The 20624-nt window shown below is 38.3% G+C and overlaps 2 protein-coding genes across 2 annotated transcripts; both read left to right on the top strand.

Moving 5' to 3' along the window:
- Positions 1 to 453: 453 nt before the first annotated feature.
- LOC147863467 (red chlorophyll catabolite reductase-like) lies at positions 454 to 4561 on the top strand. Its single transcript, XM_087320081.1, has 2 exons — positions 454 to 857; positions 3865 to 4561. Exons 1-2 carry the CDS (start codon positions 480 to 482, stop codon positions 4468 to 4470), a joined length of 984 nt encoding a protein of 327 aa, XP_087176207.1. The 5' UTR covers positions 454 to 479; the 3' UTR covers positions 4471 to 4561.
- An 11723-nt stretch (positions 4562 to 16284) lies between these two features.
- On the top strand, positions 16285 to 19637 carry LOC147863466 (uncharacterized). The gene has a single exon (XM_087320083.1). It carries the CDS (start codon positions 16498 to 16500, stop codon positions 19207 to 19209), a length of 2712 nt encoding a protein of 903 aa, XP_087176209.1. The 5' UTR covers positions 16285 to 16497; the 3' UTR covers positions 19210 to 19637.
- Positions 19638 to 20624: the final 987 nt, after the last annotated feature.

The following is a 20624-nucleotide window of genomic DNA, read 5'->3' as shown; positions in this document are numbered from 1 at the left end:
ACTTCCAAATCCCACTTCGGAAAACTACAAAGAGGTGTGAGTCGAGCTAGGAGGCGATTGTCAATAGGTGACCATGAGAAGGTTCGGTGTTTGCATTGCGATGGCTTGACCTTGAGTTCAAGGGACTTGAATGTTACATGTTGTAAAAATTGTGGTTGCATCTTGCAATCATCCCGACATGAGCCATAATCTTAATATGTAACGTGTGTATATTCATATTTCATTTTAGGGTTGTAAACATTTGATGTTTTAATATTTTATGTAAGACTTTGTTATTTGAATCTTTAAGTTTTTTTGAGAAATTTTATGATCATTTTCATGGCAAAAATTTGTTGTACACTTACCATTTTTTGGAGTTTTTGATGTTTGTTTTTAAGTCTGGCTCCTTCCCAGAGTCGGTAGAGCTACTGATGAAAAAGGTTGAGCCCCTCCTTTTCACATGAAAAAGGTTGAGCCCCGGAGAGTAGGGCTCCTTTACAATGGTGATGATGATGACCCATTCTCTTCCTCCTTCTCTGATCACACCATCTCTGCATCAGAGCCATCGCTCCCTCTTCGCTGAAACAAGCTCTATAACCAGAACTGCAACAAGCTCAAGGACAAGGAGGAACAAACTTTACTCAGCAATGGCTTCTTCTTCTTCATCTGAGCAGACATCAGATCCATGGACTAGCTTCCCTTACCTTTCGCCTTCTGGATCTCGCCTCATGGAAAACATTGCGCACACTATCGCTACTCACCTCACTTCTTCGCTGCTCTGTGATTCTCGTACTCCTCCAGAAGTTTGTCGGTTCAAGGATCCACAGGGAAATAATGAAGGATCTGTCATTCTTCGATCAGGAGCTTCTGGATCTCCGGTAAGTCCGTTCTTCTTCTTTTTTGATTTTATGCATTCTTCTTCTTCGTTTTCTTCCTGTGTTTGTTTTGTCTTTCCTATTTTATTTGTCCCTGAAATGTAGTGAAGCCGGACATTCCTGTGTAACCTCGAAGAAAGATCGTGCGTTTTTTGTTTTCTCTCTTTGAATATGGTATAATCATTTCACGTTTAAATTGTGATGAAATGATTATGCAAAATGTAAAACTCTCATTTTTGGTTGCGAAATAGGAAATGATTCGTTAAAAGGAAAAAAGATGTGATTTCTGCGTCCTCTATATGAAAGCGTTTCTTAGATGAATGAGAAAGTGGTTGTTTAAAAGGAAGGTAATGGGATTCTGCTTGCTTTTTTTAATGTCTCTTGAATAAGGTCACGTCGTTACTGACAAATGCCTTCCATTCTTAGGGAAACATGAAATGATTGGAAAGATAAACTGAACTTTGTTTTCTCTCTGTAAATCTCTTTAAGAAGATTTTCAGCACTTTGTATTGCCTTCCCATTCTTGTTTAACTCTAAAATGGCTGTGAATCATGGAAATCGTTTGTATAAAGGAAAGATTTTTGACTTCTCTTTTCCTCTTTTAAGGCTTATTTTAAATTATTTTGGCAATGTGAAGCAACTTATTTAAGGTGAACTCTCTAATGGTGGTGAAATATGAAATGATAAGAGTGTGAAGTGTACCCGTGCAAATGAGCTTATGAATTAAGATGATTCTGAATATGGTATGAGAGATGGGGTATGCCTATGAGAGAGTATAAATCAGACATTCCCTTAGTTGTATAGTTATTATATCATACACTATGCATCCAATAATTACAGTGAATAAAAACCCAATCACAAATAAACATATCCCGAGCATTAGTATTCAATAGACAACAATTTTCTGGAGTTTAGAAATTAGATTTGCATTTTAAGTTGTCCAGAACCCCCGTACTAGAGCATCAAAAAATTCTAGAATGCCTCTAAATTGAAACATTTCATCCCTTCTGCATATCATATTATATTGTACATAATTTGAGGAAAAGTCTCCGCTAAGCTTGTAATAGTACTTGTAAAGTCCTTGCCACAATATTTGCAGGACAAAAGAAAGCCATGTCCCCCTCCCTTGAAAGAAGTAAAGTGAGATGTTCAGCGTCTCTTTTTCAATCATAATGATTTTTAAGGGGAGAAAGCAGAGGTGAGAGTTTCTAAGAAGACATTGGATTTTCAAGTGTCAAATTTAGAATGAATAAAAGGAATGAGAAACCTGGCTGATAGGTGAAAATTATAGGGTCAAGCATGACGAAAAACTATAGTCAATGTCAGAAAAAAATGTAAACTATTTACTTTTAATTTCATATCATATATATAGATATAATTTGTGTGTAATCTTTAAAGAGATTTTCTACAACTATTAAAGCGGCGTTAGCGATTTTGTGAAATCACAGATCATTAATGATTATAAGATGATCTCCATGTTAGGACACAAAGCTAATATTCTCTCATGATGGACTATGTGAACTGGAATTTTTGTGCTCGTCTCAACCGATCTCACAATGAGTTCTACATTGGTGATCACAACAACATTCTAAGCTTTAGTAAGGTATAAAGTAGCTTAAAGACTATGCGGCTTAGCCGTTAACCTTAAACCTAACATTGAAGTCCAATGAACTTTTAAAGATTGCAAAACAGCTTTTAATGTATCAATATTTATAACTGTGATTTGTAGTTGCTACTGGCTATCCTTTTAGCTGCTAACTGGATAGTTGGATAGTAGAGACCAAGTCCTAGCTAATTAATCATCTTAACAATCTCCCATTTTCTTTTGTTCTTCCTCAATACCCAGTAAATTGTAAAAATTAAGAAACAATGGATAAAAGGTTTCAATTCTCAAGTCAAAGCTTTTCCTTGCATCTTGGCAGCAACTCTTACAATCTGATTGAAGTAGGTGGCATATAACTTGTAATAAATATTTAGCAGTCAACCATTGGCATGGGAGGCAAATTCTCAATCTTTCTATGTTTGCCAAAACTCATAGCTGACTAGTATCAAATGATACCTAAAGCTTCTGGGAGTTGAAGGTAATGACCAGCTATGTAGCTCAATAATTTCTGGTTATTTGGCTGATCAATGGGAACAGCGGAGTCAAGTTGAAGAAATAAATAAAAACAAGAAGATTTTCATTGTTTTAAGAAGCCTTTAATGCTGTTTATGTACCTCTGGAGTCTTCTTTCATATGGCATGGTCAATGTGCTAATAATTATGTTTATCGCTCTGTAAAGCCAATAACTCATGGATGCAATGTTTTAAAATTAGCATGTAAATGTCTTTCTGAATGTGCACTATTACTATGAGAAAAACTAGACCATGCCTTGGATCAATTAAATGTGTGAGAAATATGAAAGAAATAAGATGTACCCATATAGAATTAGAAGCAAATGTATGTATAATAATTCCTGAAGTCCGTACAAACTAATAGGACAACATGGTGTTGCCTAACGATGGTGAAACCGTAATGCCAACAATATTAGTGAAGCTGTTATGCATAGATGCAAGAAGACCTTCCTTTAAATGGGAAGCTATTTTCGGTAGCACAAACCTTCTTACACATTGAAGTGCTTAAGGTATGATCATGGATGCTGCGAATTCCTAAGAATTATTAGCTATTTTTATTTTGTATAAATCGTTACAGCTGTACATAATTGGGCAACCTTTCAAAGAAAATATATTATTTACATAGAAAAATAAAACCATGAACGAACGGTGAAAATGCTTGATCTCCAACTGCACAACAAATAAACATTGAATTGTGACATTGTGTTATTTCATTGTAATGGTATTTTATATGTTTTCAGTTCACATTTTAAGCTTCTCACTAACAATGTAATGTATACAAAAATGGTCTTGTATAAAGAATTAAAGCCATTCAATTAATTCACAATGTGTGTACAAAGACTTGAAGTACAAGATTCAAAGTGAGTTTGACCTTAACCCCTTTTTCTTTTGTCAGATAGACTTTTTGCTCAGGTCTTGGCTACATTGCAACCTCCCTTTTGGTACGCTGAACATAGCAACCATTGTTGCTATGATGAACAGCCAGTCAGATGCACCACATCTACTATTTGAGTTCATTCAAACTAACACAAACAGTCTGGTGCTTGTGCTGGACCTCCTTCCACGAAAAGATCTTGTTACCGATCTTGAATATTTAAAGAGATTCTATGAAGATACATCGATGGAATCAGTTAAACAAGAACTTCAGAAATCACCTTACGCGCAGCGATATGAGCCACCGACTCTTTATATTCGATGCCTGACATCACCAACATCCATTCTATACAAGTTTGAATGTCCAGCTGATTCCAAAGAAATCTTGTTGGATCAGATTATTGAAGATGTGGTAGCCCCTACAGCAGAGAAAGTTGTGAAGTTATGGCTAGAAGGAGTTCTTAGTCTAGGCAAGAAATTGCCAGACGAGGAAGTAAAGTTGGTTGTGCAACGGGATACTACTTTAAAAATAAAAGGTCTGGAGGTTGACTTAAGCTCCAACATGCCTAGGTTATTTGGTCAAGAGATCACAGATAATGTTATTGAGGCATTTCGGAAGGGTGAATAATATATGGTCTGAATGGAAGATATGCATGTATCATATTGAATGCTGTATTTTTAGGATACAACAGATCTTAATTGTTCATATAATTGATGGATTTGCCACAATGGATGTTTTATTACACAAGAATACCACAGATCTGACCGTACAGTTTTATGCAACAAAAACTAAGTATAGCATTGATGTTTAGCAAGTGGGCAAGTGACCTATGAGATGGATGTCACAGAAAAATGAACCAAGTAGAGAAAATCAGATGGACATAGCTTGGGAAGGTTGTAATGTGGGGACAATTGCAGATTTAACCTCCTAAAGTCCATGGTGCTGTGAAATAAATTACAATTGGCGATGTTTAAACCTTGCTGCATGCCAATAAAAACATGGCTCTCCTAGTTTAAAGTGTGATGCTTACGTGTAGGTGTTCACAAAATGATATGACAATGAAGACACGATATTCTTGATATTCACACTAGTTCATACACAATGATGTGTCTAGTTATTGGAGAGTTTAATAATTAACTCTCTAGTGTTAATGTGCTCACATAATGATGACAAACTAAATCAGCTACTCTATTATGTATGATTATAAGATTATGTCGTTGTAGAGAAGTTTATTGCGCCCTTCTGTCAATGATCTATTGAATTTTCTTGAAGTCCATCAGTATCATTGGTGGTGTTAGTCATTGCACTTGTCTATGTTAGTTGCGTCATGTTTTGCGTTGTGTCTCATTTACATACCTCTCATGCAAGAAGCTCAAACAAAGACAAAAATCTAAATGTGCATTATAAGTGTCCTCTTTGTGAGGTTCTTATTGACCTATTTGTTTTTTTAAGGGGTCATAATGCCTCTTTCTTTTCTTCCCTTCATGACCATGATTCATGGAACTTACTTCTTTTACCTTCAACCTTCACTCTCTTAACCATTACTGCTATTATAATATTTACAAATGCACGTACATTGCCATTGTTTGCAACGTCTTTTACTCAAAACAAAATGTCACTAGCAATGTGGGAACCTTAGCTCTTCTAATTGTGTAGAGTGCCCACATGCAATAGAATCCATACGACACGCTTTGTGGGACCGCCCAACCAGCGATGGGGAGGAGAGGCGTATGTGTCAAAATGAGCAGTGGGAGGCTTCTAGACTCCCACGTTTCCGCTGCTCCGGCTCCGTTTCCTCCGCCTACTGGCACGGGTCAAAACCTCCTGTGTCGTTGCTCTGTTGTGCCGGGCCTCCTGGTGAGACACCCACACCACAGACCTCCGCCGGGGATTGGCGCGCCGCTCTGCTGCTCCGCTCTCTCATACTCTGTTTGCCAAGTTATCAGTCAACGAGAATTGTACATTCCTTCAACCTATTTGAGTAAATAATTAAATACCTTTTATTTCTATGTCTTTGGAGGGGTGATATGTTAAAGTTCCTAAAAGGAAAATCAAATAGTGGAAACACATATGTAGTAAAGTTTGCTTCAAATTTTCAGCTCAAGGAGTGCTATTGTTTTCATCTATGAAAGTTTTGAGAGCATAAACAATTAATATAGTGCAGCCCCAAAGGCATGCAAATTATAGGGCAAAACAATATCCCAAAGGTTTAAGAATGTGACTTCATAAATCAAGACCACAAAGGAATGTGATAGGGATAAAGACATTAACGGAAAGAATAGACTTTGGATGCGCACTAAAGAAGAGGGTTAGCAACTCGCTAGCAATCTCCCTAGTAGAAATGGAGTGGATAGATTTTTGTATACAAGGGGGTGAGAAAATTATAAATGTGAAATTAGTCAATTTATGTTTATACATATTATTTGATCATAATGCATAAACACACTAGTGATCAAGTGGATCTATCTTGACTTTCAACTATACAATTATGCTTTTTGTTATGACCATTGCATATGCATTAGCATCTTAGTTAGGTGCATAGAATGAACCTACATATCATACGTGCATTCGCATTCGAGAATGATTCAATCAAACGTGTATGGTAAATCATCTCAAAGTTGGATTGGATTGACTAGGGTCTATATTATATATTGATTCACTCTCAATCCCAATAAGTGGACTCTAATCCATTGTGAACCACCAACATAAGTATGGTTGCAATATTTGCAATGTATCACATGCATGCTTTTGGGATGCGAATCAAGACATCTCTATCATCCTCACTTTAGAACTTTACAAAAAAAAAAAGAGCATGAACTATAGAGATTGAATCAAAATATGTCATTATAAATTATAATCAAACGTTCAAAAACTCATAAAACGTATATTCGAGAATATGAAGAAAATATGACATAGGTCGTAGTACCATAACAACTTACCACTAGGGTGACCTAATTTCTAATAACAAAGAAAGAAAGAAAGAAAGAAAAAGGAACATGAGACTAACATAAAATTCTGCCATGACACAGGCACTAGTAGCATAACAACTTACCACTCGGTGAGCTAATTTCTAATAACAAAGAAAGAAAGAAAAAGGAACATGACACTAACAAGAGGATATGAGAAAGTTGTGAATTGAACCCAAGACACAAAGTAAAAGTAGCACAACAACTTACCACTAGGTTGTGTTTAGTTCTAATAATAATAAATGAAAAGAAAAATTCTATTATAACACTAACATAAAATTTTGCTATGACATGGTACTAATGAGAGAGAGAAAGAGATGAGAAGATTGGGAATCGAACCCAAGATAGACAACAACAGCATGACTCCTTACCACTAGGGTGAGCTGAATTGTAATGAAAAAATGAAAAAAAATCAATACATATTTTCCCATTTCAAACGTGTTCGTTTCCAAACGTTTGAATGCTTGCACGAACACGAATATTACGTTCTATGGTTAGGTGGATGGCTAATGGGTTCATAGTTTGCTCAGTCATTGGTAGAACTACAAGATGAAGGTATTTGAATATACTTGGTCGTTTTTTGTTAGATTGAAAGTGTAGAAATTGTAAGGTCAAAAGTTTTAGATATCTTCACCAATGTTTCTAAATTAAGTGTAATGATAGGGGAAATTTTAATGAAAAATAGTTGTTCATTTCATTCACTTTGTGCTAAGGTCATTGACTTTGATTTCTCTTCAATCTTGTTGGCTTTCAAGAAATGTTATTGGACTCCTCAAGTGCCTCTTGATACATTAGTAAATAAACATAAATTTTTAACTTCTTTGAGAGGATTCTCGTGATGTTGCTCACCAAATGCTAGGCCAAACTACAAACACTCTATTGATATATTTCTCAATCATGAAGATCCCAGACATGGAAAAATGTGCCCGAAAATAGGAATGTTCAATTGACTATATCCAAACATGTTAATGAAAACATAGCTTCATACAAACGTTTTCATTCTAGTTTGTCGAAATGAATGTTTTAACAATTTCTCCGAGCATTGATACTACGAACTAGATAGCAAGATTTGCTAGGTGAAAATGTTTGGACATTACATGGAGATAGATACACATACTTGCATCCATGATATGAATATAGCTACTGCACATACAGATGCAATAAAATTGTCTCACATTCTCTCTCTCTCTCTCTCTCTCTCTCTCTCTCTCTCTCTCTCTCACACACACACACACACACATACATAGACGCATATAAATATAACAATAATAATTAATTACAACATTTTCTACTGATGGATTATTCAAATGATATATTGATTGATTACAAAATGAGGAATAATTGATTTGACATGAACCTCTACTTTTATAGGTGAAACTTAACGAACCCCATCACTAGAAAAAGCACACATTTGGCTAGAATACGAAGCAAGAAGTGCGTTTGGTACAACTAAACTCAAAAACTTATAGAATACCAGACAACATGGTTTTATGAAAAGAAAGTAATATGTAGCACCTCTAGTAGTTCTGCAATGAACCTATATTCATGCAAGCAAAAAAAGGTGGAAGATGGGACAACAAACATTTTTGTAGCTTGTGGTTGTAGTTGTGTTTAACAAGTTATTGGACCTAATGTTCTCTACAAGGCATGGTTTCCATGATAATTAAAAAGGCATGCATTGAGAGGGTTGCCTCAATGAAATACATCACGCATAAGACACATCTCCTTGTATTCAATGTTGCACATGTTCACGGAGACAAGAACAATAAATTATAATCATGCATTAAGGCATGTGTGCATGGAGTTGTAACTTTTCTCAATGACAAAGAGAACATACATGAGTGCCTAACAATTGAGGTGGCTCCTTCAACAAATCCTTGTGTCCACAATGTGCTTGCTAATTTTGAGTTTAAGATGCATTAAAAAGTGCTTGTTTTCGTGCTCAGAACTTAACATGGATCAATTTGGACTTTAAAGAATTTAACTATCAACTAGGATTGTTACTTACAAACGAAGACTTGAATATTGCACACTTCAAGTGCTTGAAATAGAGTAGTTCGAGTGTGTTTTAAAGGCATAATCTTTCTAGCTACCTTTTCCTTATTTTATGAAAAGTTACACACATTGAAACAGACAACAAAAGAAAGTGGTGGTTGAAACTCATGACATTTTACATGTGTATACATGCACTCGGATAGTCCCATTATTGAACACAACTTCATGCGATTGTTATGACTATACAAGGGACACATTTTACTTCCAAAGAGGGTCTACTCATATTATATACATACATGTGGTTTAAGCAATATGAAAAAAAGAATTGTTTAATCCAATTTGTGGCAATGGCTCGGTATCTTGAGGATAGAGTTGAACCACAATGCCATATTGGCCTTGCAACAAATGAGTTTACTCTCTACATTGTAATGTTCTATAGATTTTGATGAGAATGGCAGTACTATAAATCAATGGTTAGGTTAGTTGAAGGCCATGTCATAAAACAATGCATGTATGTCATGCAAGTGCACGATTGTGTACACATTCTTTGAATCCTCTCTCTTATATGTGTGTGCACATCTTGTGATATAGGTATGATCTCTCTCCTTCTCACTCTCTTCACACACACACACACATGTTATAGGGCCAACAATGACGATCATACTTTCTCCTTCAATTCCTTCTTTATCTCTTGATACCAAGTTACAACACATATTCATTGAAAGCAAAAGTCTTAATAATATATGTATGAGATTCTCCTTAAGTTCCATTTCCTCTTTCTTACGAAGGTTTTTATTGCACTACAATAACTTTTGTCTTATTGTAAAAAGTTTCAAATTTTGTTGTCTAGTATAACTTACATGGGATATGTTGTCCTTCATTAATTGAAATTCACAAACGTGCACTCAATTCTGTCTCTCTCTCTCATCCAAACTCCTTAGTTCCATGCATATTCTTTGTAGTAACTTCTCATCATCTACTACTTTCACACTACACAAGTCTAGGGGAAAGGGAGACAGTTGATGAATCATATGCAATTAGTTAAAGTTGAATAGGAATAAATATACTAATATATGTCACTAAACATTACAAAAAAAATTCACGCTCGTGGTTACTAAGGTTAATATTCATACATGGGCCTTAATTTCAACTATAATGAAAATAGTTATGTTTTGTTTGCTTTTGTCGATGATATTGCTTTTGATGGGCACATCTTACCCACAATCAAACATAATTCCACAATTCCACACTTTTTCAATTCTAGAGAGAGGAAAATCAAATAAAGAAATTATTTGTTTAGCATTGGCCCATCTCTCTCTCTCTCTCTCTCTCTCTCTCTCTCTCTCTCTCTCTCTCTTTCAACAAGTCTCTTTTTATATATTGTATATACTACATCTATCGTCTTCTCTTCCTCCTCTTTCGCCATCGAGGTAACTTACACTACCAAACACGCATAAAGAGCATGTGTGTCCCCTCTAGTTGTTAGTTGTGAAACTAATTTGGATGGAGATACAGATGGGACATGCTTCCATCCCAAGTATTTGTTGTTACATCACATGTACTCACCAACATCCAAAACTAGTGAAGAAATGAAATAGTTTGACCATTAGCCAATCCAAGCATGGAGCTAAAGCCAAAATCACAAAACTATACATAATACTTGAAAAGACACGCACACTCTTATTTTGTGTCATTCAAAAGGATTTGACTTTTGAGTATTCTATTATTGACTTGTCCGTTCACAAAATAGATGCATCCAATAGACAAATTATTTTTTGTAACTCACGATCTACTTCACTATTACAAAACTTTGGTTGTTTACATATTTTTGGGGAAACTCACACAAAACACTATTACGCAAAGAGCACAATGCACTTGTCCCATCCAACCCAAATGCTCATCAAGCGGAACACCCCATCCAAACATTATTCACGAAACCAACAAGTATTGTGAATGAACAATAAAGATGAAGAGATAATATATTGCAACATAGTTTCCTTGCTCTCATCGTGCCGAACATGGAACACTTCTTCTTTCAAAATTAGTCATGAATTGAACGCCACAAGCATTTAAATATTAACAACAAAATTAAGGCCTAAATTTGGATTTGATGATCTTGTGATCGAAGGAATAACATAAAACGATAATCTCACTGACAATTTGGTGTTAGTTTTGGTGAAATTTCTAGACTACATATGAATGTTGTCCACGTGCATGTGCATGCTTTTAGTAGGAGCTTTGAGAGAACCTTGCAAACTCTCCAGGTTTACGACTTCTATTCACAACTAGTAGGTTCCATATAAAGATGAAACCCACTCAACGCAAAGCTAAAATGCTTGACCCTGTTGTGTGGCCTACATTCAAGATGAAGCAGGGTAATGGACATTTCTCGGGAAGCAAAACATATGTAGTTTACGCAAATACATAAAACGTCATATATTAGATGTTTCCACCATCATGGCATCTTTGTTCATTACTGGAAAATCACAAAAATCCAACCGAATGTTTTGGATATTTAGCGTTACTACCCCCTTCATTCTTAAAAAGAAACAAGGGAGAAAGAAGAAGGCTCTAAATTGTGTGGGAGTTTTGCTCTATTACCGCAAATATCCCTATGTGTTTTGGATAATTCCCCCGAATACCCCTCAATCTATCCCCACCACACACGAAGATTGATGGCTAAATATAGCGCCAGAAAGTGGACACTTTGGGAAATAAAGGGAATCAAATTGGGGGAAAAAAGCTCAAGCGCAGATATGATCTGCTCTGCCCTGCCACGTCAGCCGTTATGAGCAACCGATTCCCTCTCAGCTCTCTCTCTCTCTCTCTCTCTTAGTCACCCGTCCAAAGAGGCTCTGACCTGGCCGACTGTGACGTGGCCTGATGCCAAAGAAAAGGCAGGCCACGAAAGAAGGGTCGCGCGCGCAGCGCCTGCACACGTGTCCAACACACACAGACACACGTGTGCGGCCTCACCTACAAACGCTTTCACACTTGTCCGCACGTACATTTTTTTAAAACTTCCACCTCCCACACCACCACCACCACCACGTCTTCTTCTTCTTTAAAAGTTTTAAAACCACCCACAACTTGCCATCCATATGCAAAAGAACCGGCTAAAAGACCACCACCACAATACATACCCCTCCATCTCTATGCATTTCCAACCCATGCTACTCTACTTTAGTTTGGTAATATGTGGTACATATTACCACAATCCACCCTCACCTTAACTCTAGTTCCTTACCATGGTTAATTCTACTATGGCTATGTTAACTAGAGTTAGTTAGGGTGGATTGTGGTAAATACCACATTTCATGTTTCCTCTACGGAAGGACCACGCTTGTGTTTTCATCTCACATCATTGATATCCTGGTGTGTTTTCCCCTATGTGTATATACATTTGACTTGCAACTCCATAAATACCAAAATTGTTGCACCCCCCCTCGGAGGACGTATTTCTATTGATGATATATTTTTAACTCTCCCCTACGTTGAGGTGTTTTGAGCATCTATCTTCAAAACCTATGCCCACATGTGCATCTTATGACATAACTTCATGAGCTTCCTCCATGAGTGACAACCACGATACCTTGCTAGGTGCATTGTGTCTATAAAGCGGACCCACGCCAACCTCCCCACATGTGCATCACATGCCCTTGCTACCATATCTTTCATAAGCCTATGATATTCAACACAACTTGGTACGCCAACATAACAGAAATATGGGATTTTGTTTCCTTCACAAGGAAGAACATTTCAAACTTCTTTAATCGATAGTCATTCATCGTTTGGAAGACTAGAGTTTATAGAACATCAAGGAGCAATAAATTCCATTTTTTTAACATTGCCTTTTGGAAAGCGATGACCCACTCGCAATTTTTAGACGACATTGATTTCAATGTTGCCACATGTTACATTTTAACATTTTCTTATTCATTGGAATGCATTATTTAAAGTCTTCATAGGTTCCTTCTTCTATGTGTACAACCATATCTTCCATGCACCTCCTCTCTTAAAGGCCATGCTCCCACATTTCATGTAATGCCTCTGTGTCAACACGAAAAGGGGCATTCTAATCCAACCAGGAAATTCCACAAATTGCATTGGTGAAAAACGAGAATCACAAGTTTTTTCCACATATAAACATGCCATTATGCCTAACTTCAAACGGACTAGAGTTGAGATATACCACAAAACTTGCAAATATAGCTTGATAGTTGAGGTCAACTATATGAACTCATGGTTGACAAGACAAATATGCCTAGCATTAATTGCACAAACAATTCTTGAGCATAATCAAATTTGAAAGAAGAAAGAAAGCAAGCCCAATAGTAACAATGGGTACATGGATCAAGTTGATTAACCCCTTGTATGTTCACATGCACCTTCTTGAACATTTGGCACCCCCAAAAGATGGGTATATATATTAAGAAAAGACAAAATCTAGACAATTGTATAGCATGCCAACTCCAAAAGCCTTTTCTGACATGGGGCCATAGTGACTTTCGTATCAAAACCAAATATTAAATATGAATCAAGATTAACAATATTTTGCAAAACACAGGGAGTAGACCAACCAAACCACAACTATTATTAATAATTATCTATCATGGCAATTGCTCCAATCGTGCAATATTTTCATTTCCTTAGTGAGATTTATTAATTGCACAACTCTAAGATATGTGTGCTTTCAAGATGGCAATGAATCTCTATGTCATCAAAGCCCAAGTGACAAAGTAGATTTATAAGTCTACAATAAGCTTCGCTTAGGTCAAGAGGACACTATATGCCTTTTCTAAAAAATACATTTCACCAATACTTCTCAATTCGATGGCTTGTGTACATCCTTGAAAAGCTTTAAAGTGATCAAGCATAATTAGATGGATAAATGCAAATCAAAGGCTTCAATTCCATGTGGGCCACGATTGGTTAGCAAGTGGGTTTTCATGACATTGTATAACTTATATTGTGAAGACGTGGATACATGTTGTTGATCTTGGGTAGCAAAGAATAATCACACCTTTATTAATGACTTTGGCAACTAACCTCACTCAAGCATATTAGACTATCTTATGATATTAAAAAGGTCATCGTCTTAAAAAGTTTGTTTAGGAATGTGGATTTTTGAGTTTGCGACAATGTGTACATGAAAAGGCCTAACGCAACTTTCATTTCACATTGTTGTTATTGACTAAGTTGTTGGGGCTCGTTTGAGTGAGTATATGGGAAATGAGTGTTTGGGTTTTGTTGGAAAATTCACTACAATTGATGCATTATTACCAAGGTTTTATTCTAGACATGATAAGTTTAATATGTTCTAGGTGGTCATCTTTGTTTACAAGATTTTCAATATTAATAAGAGTTGTGAACGAGACCATATGAACCTCAAAACATTTAAAAAGTCGTATTCAAATAGATCAAAGTATGATATTAAGACATTATATGTTCAAAATTGACCTAAATCATCGAGCTAGCAAATGTTAATGTGATGGAATTCATGTACTTAAATTGGCCTTAATAGCCGAGTTAGCAAATGTTAATATGATGGATTTTTCTCCTTTTTCAACTTCTACATTATCATATCCTCACAAAGAGTATCTTATATTGTTGTTGATGTTATTTAAGGCCAATCACACCTACAATTGTGTCGTACTAGATGTTAGACATAGATATTGGGATATTAAGCAATTGTGAGCATAGCTTCAAAGATGTCACATTGACTTCACATGCATTCCAAATAAGTACTATTGGCTTATGAACGTAAGAATCGGGAATGATCTAGATCGTTATCCACTTTATCTTTGGTGGTGGTGAACTTCAAACTCTCTCGGCATTGCACATTGTCATCTGTTAAATGCGACTAAAGATTACTCTTAGTCGTGGTTCGTGGAAAGAGGCGATTTATTTTTACCAATACCAAAATTGCAAAAGATTGACTTTACTTTTAGCCAACAAACATGTAGTGCACATCAATTTTACTTCGATTATTTTTAATAACAAGATATCATGCATCTTGCTGCTAAATGTTGGGCACACAAGCATAATGCATGTTGATTGAATATTGGATGTAAAATTAGAGATGCAAACCATCCCTCACTAACTACGCAATGCAACCATATGTGAGTAAAGGCAAGCACACTCATTTTAGATCACACGGTATCCGGGTGGGATGATTAATAGCTAGAATTCTCACTCCATCTGTACCACCTAATGTGTTGCAGTCCCCTTTTATGTATATGACAGTTGGGACTCCATGATTCTCGATCAAATGGCCTCTTGATAAGGGTTCTAGCATCCTGCCAATCACCACTACTCATAGCTTTCAAGTTGGGAATGGACATGTGGTATGAGCTCCCTAATCTCTGAATTTATGTAAAATGGTTAGGAGGTAGTTCCCATATGGGGGATATGGTTCTTGAGAGTATATATGCATTGTTGTGCAATCAGATATCAGTAGAGTTTGTTCGCAATGCGAGTTTTAAAATGCCAAGATCAATCAAAGACCGGTTGCAAAGTCGCAAGCCAAGTGATTTCGAAGGTCATGCCAGTGATCAAGAAAGACGAGAGGAGACGGGGGGGGGGGGGGGGGGGGGGAGGAAAATGAGCAAGGAACACACCAAGGGAAGAAGTAGAGAGGAAGGTGTTGGTTAGTTATTACATATTTTCGGGAGAGTGAAGAACTGGGGGGTTTGCTTCATGTTAGTAATAGTAAATGTGAGACGACAAGTAGGGGCAGTGATGTAGCAATTGCCAATGCTAGGCAGGGCAGGGCAGGGCTTCTTCTTCTTCTTTTATGTGTTGTTGGGTGAAGGCTCTTTCTTTGGGTAGTTTTTATCTTGGGACAGAAGATTTGTTAGCCAAGAGGAAGAGAGAGAGAGAGAGAGAGAGAGAGAGAGAGAGTGTGTGTGTGTGTGTGTGTGGGAGTGAAGTGAGTGAGTGTGAGAAGTGAGAGAGTGAGAGAGACTCTGTTTTGGGCCTTGATAATAGTCTAATTTTTATTTTCTTCTCTCTAGCTCTTTTTCTTCTGCCTTTTTGCTTGTGTGTGTGTGTGTGCATGCTTTGCATGTTGCTACTCTAAACCTGCCTCTGCCGCTTTTGACTGTCCCTCTCTCTCCTCTCTCCTCCCCAGACACACTCACACACACACACACACACACACTCTCTCTCTCTACTCTCTCCTCACTTCTCCTCCTCTCTCTCTGTCTTCTTGCTTCACTTCTTTCCTTCTTCATACATGATACGACTGACTCCCTCTGTTCTTCTGTGGATTCCTTCCTTCCTTCCTTCCTTCCTTCCCTTCAAGCTTCTTCATCAAAATCCATTCAGTACCATATTTAAAACCCTAATCATCTCCAGAAGCACCCCCTCCCCCCAAACCCTAATCCATCATCTGGCTGCCCCGCAGGCTCCTCCCAGCTTCCCATATCCCACTTATAACCAAAGCTCCCACTCCACCTAGCTCATGATGGACCCCCCTGGCTGCATCCCCCTGTTTCTCAAACCTAGCTTCAACCCCAACCCTAGCCCTAGCCCTAACCCTAACCCTAACCCTAAGAAGAAGAGGAAGCTCCTCCAAGAGCTGGTTAAATCCTCTACTGCTCCGTTTCAATATGCCGTCAATCATGTCGACCGTTCACCTTCCATCAATTCTTCGCTAAGTAATCATGGCGAAACCAACAAGCACGTATCCATGATTACTAATCATAATCACAGTAATCACCATCACAGCCATAATCATAATACTAGCAATAAACATAACCCCAAGAGGGTTTGCCGAATCTGTGGTCGGCAGTTCTCTTCCGGAAGAGCGTTGGGTGGACATATGCGGGTTCATGGGGAGCTATTCAACAGTAGCAAGTATAACAACAATACCTCCAATCATAGCTATGTACCGACAAACAGTAATCCTGATCAGATCCATGCTAGTCACATGATTGACAGGCCCCAGAAGATCAGTCATGATGATAGTGCTAAGATTAGCCCAAGAGAGACCAATCTGAAGAACATCAAATATAATTATAGTAATTCTAGCAGTACTCATCATTCTCGTCATTATGCGAGCCAAGTTTACAACGATTACAAGATGCCTCCTCTGCAGGCAGCAGTGAGATATTGGCCGGTAGACAAAGTTGCAAGTAACTGGGAGAATAACTATTTCCAATACCTCCAAGATTCACCGATGAATGGCCGCTTCCAAGGACACAAATTAGAGGAGGAGGAAGAAGAAGAAGAAGAAGAAGAAGAAGAGGAACTTGAAGAAGAAGAATCTGTATCAGGATCCGGATCAGAATCGGAGTTGGAGATGGATAACAACATTAATATCCAAGCCTTAATGTTGGGTACCGACAATTCCGAGGTAGAAGATCAGGGTGCAGAAGATTTGTATTTGGCTGGGGGTATCTGCGAAAGTAAGACGAACCAAGACCTCGATAATGGCCTTATGCTACAACACAATAATAACTATAAACTCCGGTCTAACCCAAAAAGAAGCAAGAGATTCTCACATGAATTGGATGATCATGAATCCTTCCCTACTGGAGAAAATCCTGCGATTAATGGTAACAAAATCTGTGCGAATAATTCGGCTGGTCATAACATTAGCAATATTATCATGGATGCCAAGGGCCTGGGCAATTCATTGGCGCCCAAAGATGATCGGAAAAGTGTGAAATGCTCCGAGTGCGGAAAGGGCTTCTGGTCATGGAAAGCTCTGTTTGGACACATGAGGTGCCATCCAGAACGAGAATGGAGAGGAATTCTTCCCCCTATTGTTAATCCTGAGCAAACTACGAGGACTAATAATAATGTATCTAGCTCACTGGAAGGCAGATTGATGATCAACAAGGCCAGCAGCAAGAAGAAGAAGGTACTTAACAGATATAGTGGTATTCAATCCTCAAAGAATATTCTTGATGATCCTGGTGCTAGAGAAAGAGATCATGATGATGATTTGGGGGCCACTCATTGGCCGAGAGGAAAACGATCGAGGCCACGAAGAGTAGGATCAAAGGAAGCAGGATTGAACCTTCGAATTAGCAGCGATTCACAGGACGAAGAAGAAGAAGAAGAAGAAGCCGGAGTACAAGAACAAGATGCCTCGGAGACAACATCTGTTGAAACGGGGCAGGAAGAAGATAGAGGATTAGTAGGTAGGAAGGAAGGTCACAACATAAAGGATGCCCCCCTTATAAACTCTCTCCTTCTACTTGCGGAAGCGGCTAAACGGGTCCAAGAAGAAGAAGGCGAAGAGTTTGCCTGCCCCAATGAAGATATCGTGAATGACGATCTTCGGGCCACTACCGAAGAAGATGATGATGATGAAGATGAAGAAGGAGATGAATTCTTGAAAGAACAACACCATGATGAAGATGCCAAAGATAAAATGGCCGGCCTAGAGGCTAATAATATGGCCAGGTACGAATGCGCTACATGTAACAAGTCGTTCCCCTCGCACCAAGCTTTGGGCGGGCATCGAGCAAGCCATAGAAGGATGAAAGGATGCTTTGCGAAGACAACTAGTGTGGCTGATTCCGAGGCCAGCACCTCGGGGGAGGAGGCTCCCGAGCTATGGTTGGCCCCAGCACAAGATCCGGCCCCGACAATGACACATAATAAGCTAAGTGACAATAATAAGCTAGGTTTGTCACCTGAAGTGATGCAAAGACCAAGCCCTTCTGCACAGGATCCTTTGATCATGCAGAGGCCATGTAACTTGTCCCAGGAAATGAGCATGCAGTACACTGCACCATTGTCTCCCTTGCTCAATCATGCTGAGAAGGACAAGAGGGCCATTCACCTGAGCCCTGGCAAGGGCCATGAATGCACGATATGCCACCGCGTGTTCTCGACGGGCCAGGCTTTGGGCGGACACAAGCGCTGCCATTGGACGGGCGTTGACAAAAGTGTGGACACGATGAGCATGCCATCCTCGTCCCCCCCCACATCAGGCAAGGTAGTGTCGGGTGGTACCACTGCGCAGTTCAATTATAAGGTGTCGGGTTATACGATTGAGCATGCAAGGCAATGCATTAACGGCGAGAACGAGCGAGGGGCAGGCTTAGATTTGAACTTGCCTGCACCGATGGACGATGTGATGCAAGCCTTTGGAGCTGGAGCCGATGGTTCCCAGATGTTTGGGTGTGAAACGGAGCCCCATGGAAGGGATTCTCGGGTCCTAGTAGACTCTCCAGGAGGAGTGTCATCCACAAATATTTATCATGTGGGGGTAGGGGAGGCTTTGGAGGGCCGGTGCAACATTTGGAATATTCACAACGGGAAATCTAGTTTGTCGGATGTTGCCCCCCCAAGGTATAACAAGAAGCTTGAGGGGACAAATACGTGGGCGATGCAATGGCCGATGCTAAATGAGGGATCCCGAGCTCGATTCCCCCCAACACAATAGCTAGTAAATCTTTCATATTTTTGGGTGTGTTCTTAACACTTTTATTCATTTTACAAGAAGCACTTGCTCTCAAGTGTTTTAAGTTGTTGTACTCCACTCTTCACTAGAAGAGGGGACCAAACACACGCCACATTTTTCTTTTTCCCCCTTTGTAGTACATTTTTCTTGACTCGTCGATTTTTTTTCATCAGTGGGTTATAATAATGATTGGAGACTTTCCTTTTCAGGAAGCACATGACTGTGCCTCCAAAGATAAACAAGCTTGTTTGAAACTTTATACTTTCCTTTTTGGGAAACTTAATGCTACTAATCTCTAAAGATTAAGCAAACAAAGAAGCTTTACATTGTGTACATAATCCAAGAAAACTTTATGAATGGATCTTTATTATTTCTTGATTATATAGAATTGAGTCTTGTGTGTTCTCTCTCCCATGTCTCAACTCTCTCTCTCTCACTCTCTCTTTTGGTGAAAACACACAATTATATTAATAAATGTGTGTAAAAAACACTACTTACAATGGGTGTGACCATGAAGTATGGTCACCCACTAACTACACTACACTACATGGGTAATGGAACATGTTGAATTGCCAATAGGCAAGACGAACATTCCACCGAGGAAAGGATTTTCACTTGCTCCAATAAAGAAAATTGTCACATTAGTACTCCCTTCAACTTTCGTAGATATGCTTTCACTCCATGTCTACCATCGAATACAAAAGCGTTGCACATATTCTAATTATGACACAATCCCCAATCTCTCTCTCTCTCTCTCTCTCTCTCTCTCTCTCTCTCTTGTTTGTAATCCCGTTCAAAATGCCTCATCCAAATTTTTGTGCATGTAGGGGATTTGTGTTGCCCCATACATATTCCAATTTGTGTACACCATAAAAAATCTTCTAACTATGGTATGTGAAATTGCATAAACAAGTAGATTTGGTTGCCAATTTCTCATGTAAAATAGTACCCACTTTTATTGATTGGGATCTAGTATCTCATCGTGGCTTTTAGTAACTTTTCATGGTGCGACAAGAGGAGGTTCATTTGTTTTTGGTGGGGATCAGAAATCCCACCTAGCTATGCATTAAGGCACACACATCCATTGGGGGGGTATGCCTTCTTGGACAAAACGCATTTAAGCTTCATGCTTTGCCAATCTTGGCACCAACCAACATGTTCTAATATCGTCTCGTTGTTCATGTTTAACTAATAATAAATAATAATGTAAAGAGTTTTAACTCATCGAGTAAAGTTTCAAGACTTGCATTTCAAAAGTTACAAAACATCAATTTAAAGTGAGGAAAATTCAGTTTAGAGTTGAATGCCCTTGTAACTAATAATTTTGTGATAATACTTTTTTAGAGTTGGAAGTTGTGAGTTCAGGTTGAAGCTTTGTGGAACACACACCTATAGGC

Source organism: Azolla caroliniana, unplaced genomic scaffold (genome assembly GCF_043228905.1).
Source record: "Azolla caroliniana isolate FFs.n. ecotype wild unplaced genomic scaffold, voAzoCaro1.0.p SCAF_5, whole genome shotgun sequence".
In the NCBI taxonomy this organism is placed as follows: domain Eukaryota; kingdom Viridiplantae; phylum Streptophyta; class Polypodiopsida; order Salviniales; family Salviniaceae; genus Azolla; species Azolla caroliniana.
Note: the sequence above shows the minus strand (reverse complement) of the source record. Positions and strands in the feature narration are given on the sequence as shown.

Coding starts and splice junctions, on each gene's coding strand:
- LOC147863467 (XM_087320081.1), top strand. CDS start 480: ATGGTGATGATGATGACCCATTCTCTTCCTCCTTCTCTGATCACACCA. Junction 858..3,864: donor CAGGAGCTTCTGGATCTCCG/GTAAGTCCGTTC, acceptor TTCTTTTGTCAG/ATAGACTTTTTGCTCAGGTC.
- LOC147863466 (XM_087320083.1), top strand. CDS start 16,498: ATGATTACTAATCATAATCACAGTAATCACCATCACAGCCATAATCAT.